The 19,263-nt window shown below is 47.6% G+C and overlaps 3 protein-coding genes across 4 annotated transcripts in view; 2 read left to right on the forward strand and 1 right to left on the reverse strand.

The window, feature by feature from the left end:
* The window catches only part of Cn (Kynurenine 3-monooxygenase cn), a 36,775-nt gene extending 35,341 nt beyond the window's left edge, over positions 1–1,434 (forward strand). Inside the window, exon 14 of the mRNA XM_077674396.1 lies at positions 1,205–1,434. Within this exon, the coding sequence (XP_077530522.1) occupies positions 1,205–1,348 (144 nt within the window). The 3' untranslated portion in view covers positions 1,349–1,434. The remainder of the gene's footprint in view (positions 1–1,204) is intronic.
* Positions 1,435–4,512: 3,078 nt separating this feature from the next.
* On the forward strand, positions 4,513–12,577 carry LOC144142723 (uncharacterized). 2 transcript variants are annotated; one of them, XM_077674398.1, is made up of 3 exons: positions 4,513–4,680; positions 11,088–11,581; positions 12,299–12,577. In XM_077674398.1, exons 1-3 carry the CDS (start codon positions 4,678–4,680, stop codon positions 12,309–12,311), a joined length of 510 nt encoding a protein of 169 aa, XP_077530524.1. In that variant the 5' UTR covers positions 4,513–4,677; the 3' UTR covers positions 12,312–12,577. The 2 variants fall into 2 exon arrangements, with proteins under 2 accessions (XP_077530524.1, XP_077530523.1); XM_077674397.1 differs by having other exon boundaries at positions 4,517–4,680; positions 11,088–11,614.
* LOC144142724 (GTP cyclohydrolase 1-like) lies at positions 12,451–18,038 on the reverse strand. The gene is made up of 3 exons (XM_077674399.1): positions 17,897–18,038; positions 17,495–17,579; positions 12,451–12,778 (listed from the first exon to the last, which is right to left on the reverse strand). Exons 2-3 carry the CDS (start codon positions 17,548–17,550, stop codon positions 12,646–12,648), a joined length of 189 nt encoding a protein of 62 aa, XP_077530525.1. The 5' UTR covers positions 17,551–17,579; positions 17,897–18,038; the 3' UTR covers positions 12,451–12,645.
* Between the last annotated feature and the right edge of the window lie 1,225 nt (positions 18,039–19,263).

Raw genomic sequence — 19,263 nt, forward strand, 5'->3', positions numbered from 1 at the left:
TCAAACATTGGCGGATCCAGAGGGGGGGTCCGGATGTCCTGACCCCTCTCTTAATTTTTGAATTTAAACCTCCAAGAAGATGACCACTCAGGTCGCAAAAAAAGGTGAATTGATGACTTGTATTTCTTATGGTTTTGCTTTCACTAAATTTCGGTGAATAAATAAGGCTCCTCCTCCTCCTTTTCCTGCTCATCATCATCATCATCATCATAATCATCACTGACGGGAGCTGACCCCCCCCTCAGAAAAAGCCTGGATCCGCCCCTGGCTTCAAATACTGCTGGGTGAACTAACTGTGTAGGTATGTGTAGGTCTTATGTCTTGCCCTTCCATCCCAGCCTGGCTATATCTGGCAGGTACAGCAGTGTATGAGTCTTATCCTTCCTGTATATACTTCTGAGCCATCAGGAGGCAATGTTCTCACTAAAAAAAATTATCTTCCACAAAAACGGAAAGAGCATTTCTAGCAAGAAACCATAATTTCCAGCTTCATTTCTGACTAGATTTATGAATTCTGGCTGGAATCAACAGCTTCTAACCACAAAAATTCTTAGTCTAGCTAGAGGCGATTATTCCCAGCTTGCAGGTTTTTTTTTTTCTTCCAGCAGGACTGACAAATGCTAGGTGGAAGTAACAGCTGCAAGCTGGAACAAAATCTCAATCCAGCTAGAAATGAGCTAGGAACTGAATTTCTAGCTAGAAATATTTCTAGCCAGAAGAAATTTCTGGTTCAATAATCCAGCTAGAAAAAAATACCATTTTCACCTGGGATATTATATTATTATTATTATTATTATTATTATTATTATTATTATTATTATTATTATTATTATTATTATTATTATTATTATTATTATTATTTCTTTATTTCTTATTATTGTGCTTTATTTCTGTCATTTTCACTACTTCAATTTCTGTGTGTCTTGTCGCTTGTTTGTTTCTTGCAATATGTTTCTTGTATTTTGTTTTTATATAACTATTCGTGCGCCAGCACTCAGGCCTCTGGCTGTTCCTGGGCACATAAATAAACATGATTGATTGATTGATTGATTATTATTATTATTATTATTATTTACACTCATGTCCAACAAAGACTAAGTAGGCTTTGATGTGCCCGCTACTCTGTATTCACAAATGAGGGCAATATAGTATTACTATTAATAATATTATTATTATTAAATGGAGCAATGCTTTCTGCATGCAGGTGCTTAGTCGGTTGATGAATGGCGCCCTGATAAGCATGGCTGTGGCGGGTGTTGCCGGGGCGTTCCAGTACCTCCAGCCACACCGACACCTGCTCAAGATCCCGTTCGACAACATTCGCCCGCTTGCCTGGCTCAGCCGTTAGAGCCGGTTTTCCGCATCCTATCGATCGCTGCGCTTTCAAACACGTACAACGGAGCGGAAATGGGGAAATAAATGTCTCGATCGTGACGTCTTGTTTTCAATGCTGGAAGCACGACACCTCGTGTGAAGGGTGGTGTGATGATATTTTCCCTCATTTGGAGCAGGATGGGGGAACGAGGGATGGAATCCTTCCTCATTTCATACGAGGCAGGTTCGTGAGGAAGATAGACTGCCCTCTTAAGAACTGTGATCAAGAAGAGCTCTTCTGCTCCAAAAAATAGTGAGGAAGCGATCTAGTTTCTGAATTGCCATGACCGGGTGTGGACAGTGATGTACCCAGAGGGGGAAAAATGTGTGTGTACGTGTGTGTGTGTGTGTGGCTGGGTGGGTGGGTGGGTGGGTGTGTGGCGGGGATGAAAAAATCACAAACTATAATTTAGCGCCAATAATATTCAGAATATTATCACTGCACCATTAAACGACCTTAGGGGCATCAACATTGAGGTGTGATATTAGGGAATCCAAACATTTGTTAGAAGAATAAATTGTGTCATCAGCGTAAAAAATACAACTAGAATGTTTCGTTTGGTCTGGAAGGTCATTAATGTATACAGGAAATAAAATTGGCCCCAAAATTGAACCTTGTGGTACCCCAATGTTGGTTAGTGGGGGTGGGTATACGTGGGTTGGTGGGTGGGATTACTATGCCTGTGTTCCAAGAGCCTTCGAAATTAGCACTATTAATCCTACATTCCTAGCTTCGCCCCGACCCCCCAGGCCTGTCCAGACCCAACCCAATCCTGAAAGAGGAAGAGATTATGCGGTATGCACAAAAATGATGGTTTTCCACAATTTTGGCCAAAAAAGACAATTTTAGCATGCAAATCGGGGAAATTTGCACGCAAATTATGAGAAACAAATATAGAGATTTGAAAGCTCATCGAGTGAGGTGTTCGTGATCAATCAAAGGCCCCTGTGGCGTGCTCACTGGCGATTGATTTCAAAATAAAGTAAAAAATAATTGAACTGAATACCTACGCCTATTAGCCTAGCTACTCCTCTCCTTTCCTGCTTCTTAGCTGTTAGTTACCTCGCCTGTAATCTTATAACGTTCCTGAGCGCAGTTCATCGCTAGCAGCCTAGCACTATACTTGAGCACAGCCAAGGTAGCTGCTACCTGAAGGCACTGAAGGGTTCTAAATGGCGGGAACCAAATCTTCAGACACTCCTCAAGCATCATGGATGACTCCGTTTAGGTTTCAGTTTGGGTTTTAGAACCACTGCATCCCGGGTCTCGCGCCGGTAGCAACAATGAACTCATGCAGCGACGTGTGTTGAGTATACGGAAAAATTCATACAAAGTAAAAAAAAAGAGGTCTTCCTCCATATTTTAATATAAGACGGTTTATACTTCATCTCAATTTTTTTTTTCCCAGCACAGCATTTGTGTCCGGAGGAGAAGCCAACTTTGAAGGAGCACTGACACGAAATTTTTGTGTTCCGTTTTTCTCGCTGCTATAGGTACGAGCCCGCTGATCATAGAATGGCACATTAGATTGTCGAACGCAGCATAAACAATTACTTACAGCTCCGTTTATTCGTGTCAGCTTCGGTTTTGGTGAAGCGAACGCCGATGCAGCGCTGCCGCCATGACGGGAAGGCGCATTGGACGTCACTGGACGCGAGCGCGCGCGCCAGAACGGCCCGACCGGCGCAACCAGCCGTAGTCGTACGTGACGTCAGTTCCAAAAACTGTGACGTGTGCACAAGGTGGAAAAGCGCGCGCCAACAGCATCGCGGCCGTCCCGAAACGTCACGGGAGCCCTGACGTCGGCCATTTGGGTCAAAGCGCAGATGACGTACTCGATGGCTCGGATGAGCTTTCTCGTGCGCGCAAGAATTAAAATTTATTTAAAATATGTTCTACTGAACGCGGTTACGGTTTAAACTTTTGAAGGGTATCTTCATATACAAAGGAAGGTTCCCAAAGAATGATCCCCGTGACATTGCGCAATGCGGCGCGCTCTTCGGCGGCCCTTGTTTAACGCATTGTTTCTACCACCCAATCGTGTGTCCTTAGACTGTGACGCATAGAGATCGGGCCACTTTCCTTATAATTCAACTGTTCAAATCACCAATAGCTGAATCCCAGCACAGCAAATTCCACCAGAGCGCGCGGGATGGGCTCTGGGTTTTCTTTTTGTTGTTGTTGTTGTTGTTGTTTTTTCAAGGCACTCTCGAAAGAGGACTCAAGTGAGTCAGAAGGCGAAAAAAAAAAAAAAAACGTTCTAACGAGGACACTAGCATCTTGCAGAGCATCTTCCCGCTAAAAAGATGCGAATTCAACGCGTTGCAGCAAAAATGATTTATGATCTTTTCCACGGCGCCATGCACGGCACACACGACAGCCGAACTTGGTGGAAATATATATTTATGATATTTATTATTAGTTGCAAAGCCAGTACAACAAAAACGAAGAAAATTTCTTTATGGCGATTTTTCTTCTTCTACTACCCCGTTTGGTTGTCATTTTTCGGTATAATAAAATTTCTAGCATTGATTCAAGTTTATTATACAACAAGTTCTAGGAAGTTCAACTCAAGTTTTACTAGAAAAATTCTGCCTCTTGAAGCTATTTTTATTTTTCTGCCCTTTAACCCGACGACCGAGAAAGAACGCGCTAGTACACGATGACATCATGACATCCAACGTTTGATGACATCCGCGCCTTTCATTTTATTTCACAAAACGCGCCAACCTTTTCCCGGTCGTTCAAAATTAACATTTCATCGTAACGATCTTTTTTAACCGTGTCGCTCAGGAATTAACCGTTTATTCCGTTTATTATTCAAGATAGCAGACAGTCTGGAACGCATCACGAACCCTCCAAGGGCACGATGGGCACGATCTCGCCAATCTCGCATTCACAACCAGCCCTCGTACTGCCTGATCCGAGTCGAAGAATGATACATTTTTATCCCGCCCTTCCAAAAAGTGGGTGGTTCTGCACTTTTCGTTTTCCAATGCACTGAAGGAAATAACACGCCGCGTTCGCCCGGCTTGCCAATCCGTTTGAATCCGCATCCGCACAACGCCCTCTCCAGCTCCGGCCGACGTCCTCCTTTCCACCTTCCATCCACGCGGCCAACCGCCGCTACGCTGCGCACGCTACGCCGTGCCGAAGGAATAGTGAACCCCGGAGCCGCCTCCCATCTCCGTTTGTCTGTTGCCCGCCGCTATCGACCACTCGCCGCCGGCTTGACTGACGCTGTTTACAGTCAGCCGTATTGATCGTTCGCCTCGGACGCTGCCGTCCGTCCTGATACAGTCATGGTGAGTTCACTGTTCCAGAAACCTTTTTTGACCGTTAACTCCTGGCTTCGAAACGCACCTAGTAACGCTGGCGGTTTTCGCCGCGTTTTCTTACCCGCCCAAACCCACCCGGCATTTTTTCCCGCGTCTGCGTCGCGGGGAACGTTTAGGACCGCCGCATTAGGACTATGGACCCATGCTGCGCGTGCTTTGTGCTCGGGAGGCCGGGCGTTGGCGCGGGTTATTTTGGCGGGCCCGGCGTCGCGGCTCGTTCGCCTTCGAGTTGTTTTTTTTTCCGGGACCTCGGTGTTGTGCCAAAATGTGAGCGGACATTGCCCCGTGCGCTTCAAATTCGGGCGCCAGTTGGAACGCATTGCCGTTTCTAGTCGCATAATCTTCCGTTTGAGGTGGTACCTCGCGGTAGAGGCCTGAACAAAAAATCGTCGGTCAGCGTAGTAATTCCGTCGCCGCCATCTTTTGTTTACTTCGCGTCTTCTTGCTGGAAAAGATATGCGGCCTCCTAGCCAGCCGCAACGGTGATGGCGGCATCGCAGTTTCGACATTCCGGGAGATCGCGGCTTGCCAGAAAAAAAAAAAAAAAAATGGACGCTTTGTTTGCGACGCGTGTAAAAGAAGCGCCGTCGTGCAATGCCTGCGACACGTATGCTATGTTTGTAACAATGCGAGTTGCCGTCTGCGTCGTTGTGTAAAAATGTTTTCTTTGTTGTAGCGTTTTCGCGTGACATTTGGAAAGCGTCTGTTCCTTTTGGCGCCATAACGCGTTCGCTCCGTGGTGGAATGCCGTGGCGCGTTTTGTCGGCCGCGCAGTGCTAATTTCTTTCTAACTTTTTGTTCGCTGGTACGCTGCAGTTGTACAGCTACATCGCTTTTGTATCTGCGCTCCGCTAGGCAGGCTCGCAAACATCCGCTGTCGTGTCGTAAGAAGCCTCGCTTGCGATATTTAGCTCTACATTGTAAGCACACCTGTGCGCTTGGAATAAAAGGGCAGTTACCTCAGCGCTTGATACGTCCGCGCTAGTTTCTTTTTTGCTGGAGTTCCGAGTTCGTTGCTTCGTCTCTAATCGACGTTGTGCCGTCGAGTGTTTTGCTCTTTTATCGCTGGCGCACCAAGATAACGCCCCTGTCGGGTCATCTTTGAGCTGGCTGGCGGGAATTCCGCTGCTCTAATTTTGCAGCACATAATTTGCGCTAAGGGCTTGCTTTTAATCGTTGGCGTTAGCGGAGATTATGGAAAAGATGGCAGCTCCATTTTCTGCGCTTTTTTTAACTGCAAATAAAAGACATGGCGTCGTAAAGTAATTGCGCCCTACTGGTTGATTTTCCACGAGGTATCTACTACCTGGTTAGTCGGCACTGGGGTTTGCCGAAATTTTCTGCTGCCGCTTACCGGTGCCCGGAGCAAGCCTTGTTTGTGCTAGGACTTACGCGCCAAATCTCACTCAGGAGCCCGAAGGCGTATGGTCGGTTCCCGTCCGATGATATCCGGCTCAATTTGATACCAGCACGGTGCTTTGCGTATTGCGTAATAATCGATCGGTGGGCCTTGTCGGATACAATTTTTTTGGGGGGGGATTTGGAATGATTTCGTGAGGTACTTTGCACTTGCACACTGTCCGATTTGCGTTGCCTCAGACGCCTGGCAAAACTCCGGCGAATTAGAAATGCGCGCTGTTAAATTTGTTCTGGCAGTGAGGAAGGTTCGCCTCCGGAGAGCCTAAATGCTCCGCATTTAAAATAGTGTCCCTTGCGTCGGGGTTTTTTCGCAGTCGTGCAACGTTCGCGGAGATTTTTTTTTTTTTTAATGTCGGGCGGGGAAACGTGCTGGCATCCGTCGCGCTCTGGTATCACATTCGGCCTTGTTGACAGCAGCGAGCACCTAGCATGACGCACGTCCCGCCGAGAGTCCGTAACTGCGCGTCGTTTGCGGGAGACTCCGTGGCGTTGGTTTTCTCAAGGGGTGGGGGGGGATATTCTCTCGGAGGCTAGTTTTACGAGCCGTTTGCTCGGGTTACGAGCAGTTCCGCGATTGGGCTGTGGCCGCTGTGTGGTCTTAAATTAGAGCTTTTATTTGTGGCCGAACTGGTTTAATTCATGCTGCTTCTAATCTCACGGCAGCTTTCATAAAAGCTGGCTGGCCTAAAATTCGCTGAATCTTACCTCCTAATGTAACCTAACATAACCTAGCCTTAACCGAACGTATCATAAACTACGTAAATCCGGCTCAACTGCAACAAACCTAACCTAACCCAGCCCGACGACACAGAACACAACCTTTATTAAACCTAATCCAACCTATTCTAAAGTCGTGTGTGTCGATCTCTTGATAAAATAACCAGAATTAAAAAAAACAGCAAAATCGCCTTAAGCAAAAACTTCGAAGGTACCGAAAGCTAAAAAAAGCTTCTGCCTTCCTGAGTGGACCCTGAGCCTGGTTTAAAAAGCATGTTTTATACCACAACGCCACAGGAGCAGCTGCAAGAACGCGTTTTCAGGTAATATTTGTTCCATAGAATCTCCGTATGGCGTTCATAGCCAGTCAGAGGTGGCAGCCATGCGAAATTCCTTACGGTAATTCTCGTGGTTGCCATGAATACACTACCTTTAAATCTTTTGTTTCACCACTTGGTGGCAGTCTACAGCCAGTAGTTCGTTTATTGGCAGTCTGCTCTCACAGCAGCCGTGGGATTGCCATAGAAACGTTTTCACGGAAATTTCCACAAGCCTGTTAGACTTCTGTGGAAAACCTCACCTATCCGGTTAGTCTTGTGGGTCGATTGTGTGATGAATATTGTAATAACTCCACTGCAAAAAAAAAAAAAAAAAATCTGACAAAAGCCTGCTGCACAAAACCTTGGCAAATTCTGAAAACTGCAAAAACGAAAAGTCTCGCTATTCCAAATTCGAACTGAAGTCTTTAACGCAAAGTGAGTACTGTACCGCAGTGCCACGAAAGCAGTCGGCTGAATTTGTTCTCAGAATGCTTGACCCAACGACACTGCAGGTGGCGTGCTTAGCCAATCACAGGTGACTGCCGTGAGAATTTGGAAACGGACACGGCTGCCGTGAGAATAGACACTGCCAATCAGTCTTGGACAGTAACTAGTTACTTATCAGTTGGGGGAACTTGTAACTGCTACACTCTAACTTTCATTTTATTACATAGTAACTGCAACAGGAGATACCATTCAAGGTACTTCTTTTTTTAAAGTTATCCAACAGTAACACTCGTTAAAGGCTGACGTACAGATTGCGCTTTTCCTTTTTTCTGACTTTCTTCTTTGCCATGTCTTCCCTGCTGAAAACCAACAGGTTGGAGGGTGGTCTTGAGCTTGATTTCTTAAAGCTTTTCCTTTGTCTTGAGTCGAACAAAAACAAGACTAAGAAAAAAATAATCTGGCAACTAGGCCTTCTCCAGGGAGGAAGCTGCTTTATCCATCTAAAGACCACCGCAGTGACCCACTGCGAATGGGGCACTCATATTGACACTAAGGGCGCATCAACAAAAGAGAGATTTTTATTGAAATGTAAAAACGCAGAAAATCGAGAAAAGTTGATGCGACAAAATTAGGCGTACACAGGGTTGGGTTTGAGTGTGCCCCTCTTTCGGTTCCGTTCGTCTATGGTTTTACTGCATGCTATTTCGTCTGCCTGCATGTCTTCGCACGTTTCTATTAAATGAACTCAATTATTTGGTTGGGATGTTAGTTTTATGCAGTAATGGGAAAAGTAACGATGGTACTTTTCTACTGTAACCACGGGTTACTTTTTGGCTGAGGCAACTAATGCTGTTATGTTTTACTGGCAACGGGCCCATGACTGCTGCCAAGACTATTTTACTAGGTGCCCCTTGCGACTGCACTATAGCATTGATGTTAAACTGGTTTGTCATATATGTTCCAAACTTTCAGTGAAGCAAATTAATGGGTACAGTGAGTGGGCTTTTACTCTCAAAATTACATATCAAAGAGGCACGATATGAAAGAGGATTGCGAGTGTACATTTTATTTTGAAAGGTTAACCGCATGCAATGAATTTGCTGAACAACACAAGGGTAACTCAATGGGTACGGTGACCTAGGGGCAAGATAATACACTGCTGATAAGATAATACTGGTGTATTATCTTGTAACCCATACTTCTAGGCCGCTTGCATACACAGTCCGAGTTCGGCTTGTCGCATCGCTCGCCAAATTTGCTGCATGCAGTCGCCCCTTTATGCGAACTTAGGTGGCAACGTGTTTTTCTGTAGCTGCCACACTCACTTGCTGCTCATGTGCAGAGAATGCCAGTAATGTTGGCATGCAAGCAAATTGATTAGCAAATGGGGTCAGATTTATTTTTCTCGGAAAATTGTTGTCAATGAATATGTGAATTTTCCTGCGTAATACTCACTGAGCAATACTTGTGGGATGCGTTCAGCCGTTCAGTATTGTCGGCAGACCAAACTTAACGTGGGGAGTGCTCCTCATGCCTTGTAGCTTATTGGTGGCTCAAGGGAAGCTGCATTGCGAGGGAAAGGCTAATTATCTGTGGAAATCTAGCTCAAAAATAGCCACATAGACAACAAAGTGCTGTTGCCAACTCTACATGTCAGACGTGGAGTGCGTGTCAAACAATGCAAGGCTGGAAAGGACCATGTGGTTAGAGAGCTTTACGGAATGTAACTGGCAAGAAAGCTGCACAGTATATTGACGATTTTTTCGGTTTCCGGGGGCCCGAAACTGACCTTGTTTCACTGTACTGTTGCTATTTTGCAATTTACGGGGCCATTCCTTCCAATAAAGTGAGTTGAGACAAATGCCTTGCGCGTTGTTTTGTAATAAGCTTGGGAATCCCCACACACAGTCTTAAAAGTCCTGAAAAACGTTTTTTTTTTTCCCCATAAATGGGCACCCTGAAATGAAATGGGCACCTTGCTGTGTTCATTTTGGGAGATTCCTTTTATCCAGGGTGCACGGCGCCCATTCTTTCCTTGAGTCAGTGTAGCCTTGCTGTGCCATTGCAGATCTTGGCTTGTACAGTTTGTGTCACGGTTCTCATTGTTCTGGGCCTCGGCAGCTGTAGGCCATCGGCGGCGCCGACAGGTTGTCGGGACATTTAGGTGCCGGGGCGGGCGTACTGCATCAGAGCACTTACTCTTTCTGCTATTGCATCGCAGGCATGTCACGAGATGGCTTTCTATAAGAGAACATTAACTTAGGAGAGAATATGAACACCAGAACTAGCCTGTCAAACCCTTCGTTGGCACTTTCTTGCCCACGAGAGAAGCAGTGATTTCGGGTAGTCTAGCACACAGTTTTTCCCGGTCTCAACAAACGTGCAAATTATAAGTGTTTGGTGTCGAATTTTGGAAAAGTAAGTTGCGCAGACTAGTTTTGGGACGAACACAAAAAGTCATTAAAAAACTTGGGGTGTTTCTCCACGCAGGAAAAACAAAATATTTAGGATATATAAACTAACAGCTCACAACTCCTGCAAATATCAAATGCCTAACTGTAAAATTCCTTGACGCAGACAATGTTGGCACTGGTAGGTTTAATGCATTGTGCAGACAGTTCTTCGAAACATAGGTTAGCTGCACATGCATCACAGAAAACATTCGTTTTCTGCTCTGCTCGTTTTTGTTTGTCAGTTTAGTTTTAGTGCTTCATTTTCTGGGGCTTGTGTTGGACAGGGTATCAGGTTCTGGGCCGGTTTGGCGCACTGTTGCTTTCGGGGCTGAAATCCAATGATGAAATGTTGTCCTCGGAGTCGGTGATGCTAATGTCATCCAAAAAGTCTCGTGTAGAACCATCTCTCTGTCGTCTGAGCATCCGTCGCATGACACCAATGGTGCTTCAAAAAATCTTCGTGCGCGCAGAAAAACAAAATCAATGAGGATGTAAATGTTTCTACTACACAGTAGATAATGCAAGCTCCCCGAGCAAACTCAGAAAGCACTAAATTTTAATGGGAAAATGTCCATTTGAACTTTGAAGTGTCGATAGTATACTATTGATTTCTATAGGTGTGGGCAGGAAAGTCAAGTTTTGGTCGAAGCCAGCTACTTTTGTGATTCCTGCAAGTATCACTGCAATAACGCTGTTCAATAAGCCTATTACATGCTTTAGAGACAAGACTAAAGGAAGTTGCCTTAACTTGGTGGAGCTTTGCACTTCTTGCTCGCAGCTATTCAAGGGGAACCTGCTCTTCAAACCTTTGTAGGAAAGTTTGCACTATTTTTTGTTGCAGGTTTTAATTGTGCCTTATTTGCATGTAGTTGGCATTTGACCGCAGCATTTTTTAGTCGGGTAGGGGGGATGCAGTTATGAGAAGTGAGGGCAGGTATTTTCTCCAATTTAAAAGGGTCATTAATTTTTCAAAATGTGGATCTGCCAAGCTGATGTAATTTGTTTTTCTGTGTCGCAGTCGTACGACCGCAAGCCCCAGACCCGCATCTTTGTGGGCGGCCTGGGTGACAACATGGCCAAGGAGGAGCTGGAGCGCGAGTTTGGAAAATACGGCCACCTCAACCAGGTCTGGGTCGCCCAGAACCCTCCTGGCTTTGCCTTCCTCGAGTTTGATGACGACCGCGATGCGGACGAGGCCATCCGCAACATGAACGGCGTTGTGCTCAACGGCTCCCGGCTGCGTGTCGAGTACTCGCGAGAGCGTGGCTCCCGTGGTGGCTTCCGCGGGGGTCCGCGGGGCGGTGCTGGCGGAGGTGGCGGCAGCTACCGAGGAGGTCCCCCGAGAACTTCTCCCGGCGGCGGAGGCGGCGGCTACCGTTCCGGACCACCCCGCGGAGGTGGTGGCTACGGTGGGCCGAGGCGCGGAGGAGGCTACGACTCGTGGGGCCACGATGACCGCTACGGTGGCTGCGACGAAGGCGGCCAGGACTATGGCTCCGGCTCCAGCCCGCGGTACCGTAGCCGATCTCCCTTGGGAGCACAGAGGTATTCTGTTCGAGGAGGCCTCTGGCAGCGCCGCGCGCAATCGCGAGGTGCCGCCCACTGCTCTGTAGCGCCTATCCAGGGCGGATGAACTGCCCCCGACTGCTGTGCTGGACACTAAAGCAACCTCCCCCCTTTAACGGCAACGAGTGCCCTCAGCGCGGCAAATGAACTGTCGGTGCTGCAAATGATGTTCGAAGGGCCCTAGCTCCGCGAATACGGCAACGGTGGTTGGGGGAACGCAGCCCACGAGGCAACGCTCGTCCCGCACACCGCCTGCTGTCGCCCATGCTTCCGCATACCTACTCTCCCCCTAAGCAACCGCACGGGACAGATCAACCGCCTGCGCCGCAGCCAACGCCTCTTGAGCTTTTAGAAGCAGCCTTAAGGTCAGGACGATTGTGATTAGCAGAACTTCTAGCCACATTTGTCTGCCTTCCTCGGAAAAAGCGGCCTACGCTGCACAAGATGAACTCTGCCGCGTCTACGCTTGTTCCGGGGACTAGCTGCTTAGCGAGACTGCAGGGGAAAGCGCTGTTAGCGAAGGTCAGAAGTAACGGGTGTGGTTTAGGGGCAAAAAGAAACAAACTGTGCATGCGACGTTTTCTTCTTCGCCATAACGCATCCGGCGTCGCCGGCAACGCCACATCTTGCGTCACAACGGTGCCTTCTCTCTCCACTCTGCAGCGGCTACAATTGAGGCGCTGCCCGTCACACAGTCGACCCTCGGCGGGCCCGGGGTTGACTCGCTTCTACTACTTCACTACACGGCCGTCCCTTCTTGCCCCCCTGGCCTCCGCCGCAGAGTTTGGCAGCCGGCCTAGCGAGAAAGAGGGGGCTTCTTGTATTTGCGAGTGTTCTTCTCTACCCTTTTTTTATTTTGTTTTCATTGTTTTATTTTGGCCCGCCCGTTTGGAGCGGCGGGCCCAACGGCATCACGACAATAAAACCAAAAACACCCTCTGGTGTGGTGGGGCGGCGGCGGCGGCTCCTTCCCTCGCGGGGGGAAGTCGTCGCCGCCGCTGGCTGCAGTCTCATTGGCCTCCTAGAACGAGCTTGAGGAACTCCTCGCGCGTCTTGGGGTCCTCCCTGAACACTCCCAGCATGGTGCTCGTGATGGTCTTGCTCGAGACCTTCTGCACGCCCCGCATCACCATACACATGTGCCTGCGAAGGAAGGGCAAGATCAGCATCGGGAATAAATGGTAGTCATGTGGCCCAGCTGGACTGGTTTATCGACTGAAGACACAGCGTGCAGATGCTCGCTACGGCGGGCACGATCCCCCTTCCGGATGCACGTTTACTGCTGCTGTGGGCTTCCGTAACTGAGCAGTGCACCGTGCCATGATGACTGGTGATGCAATGTTGGTACAAAGCTAGGGGAGGAGGTGGTAGTTGTAGTAGCAGAGTGGTTTCCTTGGAGGAAAGTTGGGTGATAGCTGGGATATTTTGAAATTGGTACTGGGGAAGCTTTTCAAAATGGCAGGAGTAGTGGGGGGTTTGGTCATTGTTAGTATGGGCTTCCGTAACTGAGCAGTGCACCGAGCCATGATGACTGGTGATGCAATGTTGGTACAAAGCAAGGAGAGAAGAGGTGGTGGTTGTAGTAGCCGAGTGGTTTCATTGGAGGAATGTTGGGTGATAGCTTGGATATTTTGGAATTGGTACTGTGGAAGCTTTTCAAAATGGCAGTAGTAGTTTGGGTTAGGGCATTGTTAGTACTGGTTGGCTAATGCTCGCTAGTTCCTGTACAGCACTGCAGTTCACTGTAGCACAATTCCGTGCGGCAGTTGCTGTTGTTTGGTTATACCCCTGTCACACGGGCACTTTCAATCGCGATTGAATTGAATCGCGATCGAGTTTTCGAGCGCGCTCGGCGTACTGCCGCTGCTACACGACACGTTTCAATCGCGATTGAGAAGTTGCACGGGTTGCGCTTGTGTTCGCCAGATGGCGCTAACCATGCACTTGCGGCCGGCGTCTGGTAACTTCGCGCGGTCGTAGGTATACGTAACTATGTAAATATTACCTCACGCTTATTTGGGTCAAGTTATTTGACACAATTTGTGGCGTTAGTTGAAGTTGTCACATTCTGTGCCATTACTGAGCGGGGACGAGAGTATCGCCGCTTTCGTTCGATCGCGCTTGGAAGCCTCGATCGCGCTTGAGAAACCAGGATTGAGTTCGAGCGGGATCGAGCTCGATCGCGATTGAAACTGCCATGTAGCAGGTGTCCGATCCGGATTGAGCTCGATCCGGATCGACTCAATCGCGATTGAAAGTGCCCGTGTGACAGGGGTATTACTCCCGACTGATGCAGCATGGGTTGTGCAAGCCTGTCTGATGTAGGTGGTTGAGGCTACATTACACCTCGGGGTGAATTGCTTAAAAGTTGTACCTATAATAGTCATTAAGACTTTCAAAGGTGCATGTACCATGGGTCTCCAAACGAACATGCACTAATTTGTAATGCTGTCTTGAAATGAGCAAAAGGTGGTTGTGGGATCAGGCATACTGTGAACTGGTGGCTTGCTGCGCATCTGGTGCGCTGTGGTATGTTGAAAAGGCGAGCACCGATGGGTTGTATATGCTAACTTTGCTTCAACGTGGCCTGGTGCCATTTGGAAGGGGCTTTTCTTTCAGCCTCTGCAAGAGCAATCTCTAGGACAGCTCCAACGAGTTTCATCTGGCAAGGCAGTGAGCAGAGAAGGTAAAGAATTGGGCTGGATACTACGAGGCTAGACTGGCGCAACGAATAGTTCCGGCACTGGCAAGTACTGAAGTGGAAGAGTTATTCACAGATGGTGCGCCATCTAGTAAACGAGGGATTGTGTGAAAAGCGAAGTGCGCTGTGTGAGGGGAGGTATCGAACTGATACGTACTGGTAAGGGTGGAAGTATTTTGCTTAGCAGCTTGCAGGCCAGGTGTCCGTACAGCCAGAAATACTCCAGTGTAGATGTGACGTCACTGAATGGTAGCAAATGAAATCCTTGGGGGTGGGGGGGGGAAGACTAGAATGGAATTTGGCAGGCGCCTGGAGTTCGTGATAACAGAAGTCTCGAAAGATCATCGTGGATGACGTTCTTGGCCATTGAGGGGACGTATGAAAAAACAAACTGGAAAGTGCTGAAACTTGTGCTCGCCAACAGCTGTCTAAAGATGTAGAGTGCGCCTGATATGGTGAGAGCAGAAATGCGCACAGCAGATAAAACACTCGTCGAGGATTGAAACAGGGATGCTCTTTGAGCCCAGTACTGTTTATGCGTTACGTGGCAGGGTTAGAAAGGAACCGAAGTCGATGAGGGTTCAACCTAATGCAAATGTTTCAAGGCGAAGCGGTGCAACAGCGTATTCCGGGAATGTACGCAGACATTGTTCATTTAGCTAATAACGAGAGCGATCTGCAATGGTTCATAAAACAGTGGCCACAGACCTCGGGTTAAATTTTAGCACTAAAAATGCGGGAGTTACGGTTTTCAACGACTTGCGCTGACGTAGTGTCATGCGAATTACCCTAAGTCTAGGAATATAAAAAGGGGACAGCTACTTCAGAATTAACTAAGAGCAACGTGCGTACGTATCCGTGTTGACCGGGACCCGTCTGGGCACTTGTGCATTCGTCGCGGTAGGGGCAGTAGTTCCGCGGGCGGAGGCGCAGTCGGGTCCCGGTAATCACGGTAACCACGTAAACGACGGCACAGACCGACTGCTAGAACTCTCTAATGAAGCGTAGAGCTCTGTGGGGGTATAATGTGTAGTGAGAGGAATGTCGACAGGAGTAATGGTTCGGGGCCTGAGATTTGCGAATGCAGTGCTTTGGTTGATAATAAGACGCTTTAGCATGCCTTGCAGTGAACCAGAGAACGGTAGGCTGTTCGGCCTTGGGAGCGCATGGTAAAACAACGAAGCGTGCAGGGCTGGGCGTAGTTTTGAGGTTCGAGAAGCTGAGTAACATGTTTTTTCGATGGAAGGTTGAGAGCACTGGATTAACGTAGGTGGACAGCTAAAGTTTTTAGGTACGATGAAATACGGAAAGAACAGTAAAGAATGATACAGCCAAGGTACCAAAAATGGAGCAAGGCAGACAAACAAAATGAATCTAAAACAGGGCAGAGAAATTGGACATCCGAAAGATTAAAGTTCCAAGGGCAGTGCTTTGCTTTTTGAGCCTAGAGCAGATTCCTTAAGAACTCAGCTTTGTGGGGAAATATACGTATACACAAAATGATGGGGTATGTACGAGGTGCCTTCGATTTGGCTGCACTCGCTGTAGTGTAGTGCAGCGCGCGGCGCCTGCAACCAAAAGGCAGTCGGCAGATTGGCACTGGGAGCTCACAGTAAGACTACAAATGAGGCGGTACAAGGTGATATGGGTTGGGCTTCATTTGAGGCGAGGGAAGCGCAAAGTAAGATACGTTTTGAGGAGCGGCTTAGACATTTAGATGAGAAGAACTGGGCAGCCATAGTGCACAGGTACGTGTACCTTAAAAGTGTGGACACCCAATGGCGGAAGAGGACGCGAAAGCTGGCGACTAAATATACCTTGACCGCGGCAAATAAACAAGGGGGGGCAGTTAAAAAGCAAGTTAAGGAAACAGAGACGCTCATGTGGAAAGAGAGGATGGAAAAGAAGGGATCGCTGGGAATCTACAAAGCAAGCAAAAAAGAGATCCGGAAAGATTAACCGAAGAGTGTACAACGAAGATATATTATTTTGGTAAGATGACGCGTAATTACCCCGTTACGAAGGGGACATCACTAGCAATCAATTCGTCATCAAGCGGAACGAGAAGATTGCGACCACAAATCTGCAGCGCGCTCGGCGTTGCGGGTTCTTGAAAAATAGCATTGCAAAACTTTACGAACGAAGCGGTGCAGGGGGACATGGACTGGTCGTCCTTTGAGACAAGGGAGTCGCAGAGCGAGATCAATATTCAACATCGGGTACCGTAAATTGACCGCGAGGGTGTTGATGTACCTGTGTATGAGACATGGACACTCGGTGGAAACTGGACCAGACCAAGCAGTACCGGGCCGGTGTAGCTGGAATTTGGGTATTACAGCAGAGTCCAGCTACAGATAACAGGTTGTCATCGTCCAATCGTTTTCGAGGTCTCCCACAGGAGGAATTGTCAGTTTTGCCCTCCTCTGTTTCGAGCAACTTTGATTGGCTACAAGCAGACGATCAGGTGGTGACGCAAAACAAGCAAGACGAGGCGTCGGTTTCTTCACACGTCATTGGTCGGAGGCCTCGCAAGTGTACCTACATCATGATTGAAATGGACATCTTTGAAACGGATAAACTCGAAATTCTGCCACGGTCTCCTAGTTCGGCTCTTCTAAATTACGAAGGTTGCGTGTTTCAGCCCGTCTTTTCATTGTTTTTTCGAGGGGCGCAATTTTCGCTTCTTGCGGTTGCGAAAATGGTATAGCCATCGAGCCACTAAAGCTAGGTTGCCCGTTAGAACGCATGCCACGTGCTTTAACGGAAATCTACATTGCAGATCTGAAGGCACGTAGTTCTGGCCCTCTAGTTTGCGGCTGTATATTGGAAGAACTCGCTGTGTTGGACGCTCCTCAAAACATCGTTGAAATTCCACTGGAAGTGACATTGAATTAGTGTTGATAGCAGCTTGCCTAGAAATTCCTGCTTTTTGGGAGACGATGCTTGAACACAGAGGGAAGGCCAGCGGTCTAGAAGGCCGATAAGGGCAAGGGTTGTTTAAAGGGCAAGGGATGTTTAAAATGATGAAAAACATGCGCCGGGAGAGACCAGAACTCTCAACCTACGGAGTACACGTGCGATGTATGCTTGGCTGCCAGAGCGGCTTTATTCCCCCCTCACGTTGTGGTGTATATATGTGAATCGGCTAGGATACTTACGTCGCCTGTATCACCACGCCCACGCCTGTGGGACCGACGGCTTCCGTGACTGCCATTGCAATTTGCTTCGTTAACCGCTCTTGAACTGGAAACCAAAAAAAAAATATAAGACAAGTTAACCAGTTGCTCGTAGTTCTAAGGCGTGACACCTATACATTTAAGTTTTCGGTGTATTTATTTTAAAATTTATTTTACGCTCAGGGGTCATGAATGGCCCGTGGTCCGGGTGTACACCAAAAATGAAAGTCCTTATTTTCCCCGCAAAATTGGCTTATAATCATTGGGTCCTACACTTATTTTAGGTTCGCAGACTTCTGGTTTAACCCATGGAGGTTATGAGCACCTAATTAGGTGCGCGAGATGAGGGTGTTTTGGTGTTATTTCAGTGTTAGAATGGCTTACCTTGTAGCCTTCTGCTGAACACTTCTACGATCCTGCAAGAAAAGAAAAACAGTCGCGCTACAGTAAAATCAACGCTCAAGGCAGAATCTGTAAGCCTATAGGCTTTGCAAGGTTATATCGTTGTGGCGATATATCGTTGTGGTATATATGTAACGATATATCGATGTATGTAACGGTATGCCGATATATCGTTGTATATCGTTATAGCGAGCAATGGAACGGAAAATGACAGCTGTAACGTTAAGGGACAAGAAGAAGGCGGAGTGGGTCAAGGAACAAACGCGTGTTAAGGACATATTAGTAGAAATTAAGAAGAAGAAATGGACGTGGGCAGGGCATGTAATGCGAAGGCAAGATAACCGTTGGTCATTAAGGGTAACAGAGTGGATCCCGAGAGAAGGCAAGCGTGGCAGGGTGCGGCAGAAAGTTAGATGGGCAGATGAAATCAAGGAGTTTGCGGTGATAAATTGGTCGCAGTTAACACGGGACCGGGATAATTGGACATCTATGGTAGAGGCCTTTGCCCTGCAGTGGGCGTAGACAGTCTGATGATGATGATGATCGTTGCAACGAGGGTTGTAACCTCGTTATAGAGTACGTATGTACATTGCGCTTCGGTAACGCTGCAGTTATTGCGCTTCGCTGCGATAACTGCAGCGTTGCAGAGACAAAACACTGCTACTACTCACCATCTTGTAAAACGAAGCGATAGCCGAGATATATCTACAATTGTCTACAGGGAAATTCTTCCGTGACCCCCTCGCTTTAAACCGAATATGCTAATGTGGAAAGAGAAGCATGTGGTGACGAGATTCGCGTGAGGGTCTATATACACTGAGCATCACGCATAAAAAGGAATTATAAAACAGATTCATCTATTTTCTTTTTTAGCTTTAGCTTGTTTCGAAAATTTCCTTACACACACCGTAGCTGCCGCGTTGCATGGCTCCAAATATAGGCAGTGCTTTAGCTTACCTTTTATACGAATCTAGCCTTTCATTTTCGTAGTAGTTGAAGTAGCGCCGGGTATTTCAGAATCGCTTGAAAAGTATGTACACATGCGTTTTAGGAGGGCAAAAATTACATTGAATTGGTGTAAAGTTGGGGAACTAACGGCAGCGACAAAAAATCCGGGCCATTTCCGCTAACGTGAAACCTGGCGAGGGGCGAAGCACGCAGCGTGTAAATGTATTCTTGGCACCTTGGCGTTTTTGCCCACGGAGGTGAAACCGCTGGGGAGCAGATGTATACAGCTTTGCTGTAAACGTCTCGATCGTGTCCACGAAGCACGAAGCGTTCTACCGCGAGGCGGAGCGAGTGCCCCGGTGTCTTAGTAGTACCGTGACCACATGAGACGACTACGACAG

Source organism: Haemaphysalis longicornis, unplaced genomic scaffold, assembly GCF_048455015.1.
Source record: "Haemaphysalis longicornis isolate Haplotype H1 unplaced genomic scaffold, Haemaphysalis longicornis Haplotype H1 scaffold_6, whole genome shotgun sequence".
NCBI lineage: Eukaryota > Metazoa > Arthropoda > Arachnida > Ixodida > Ixodidae > Haemaphysalis > Haemaphysalis longicornis.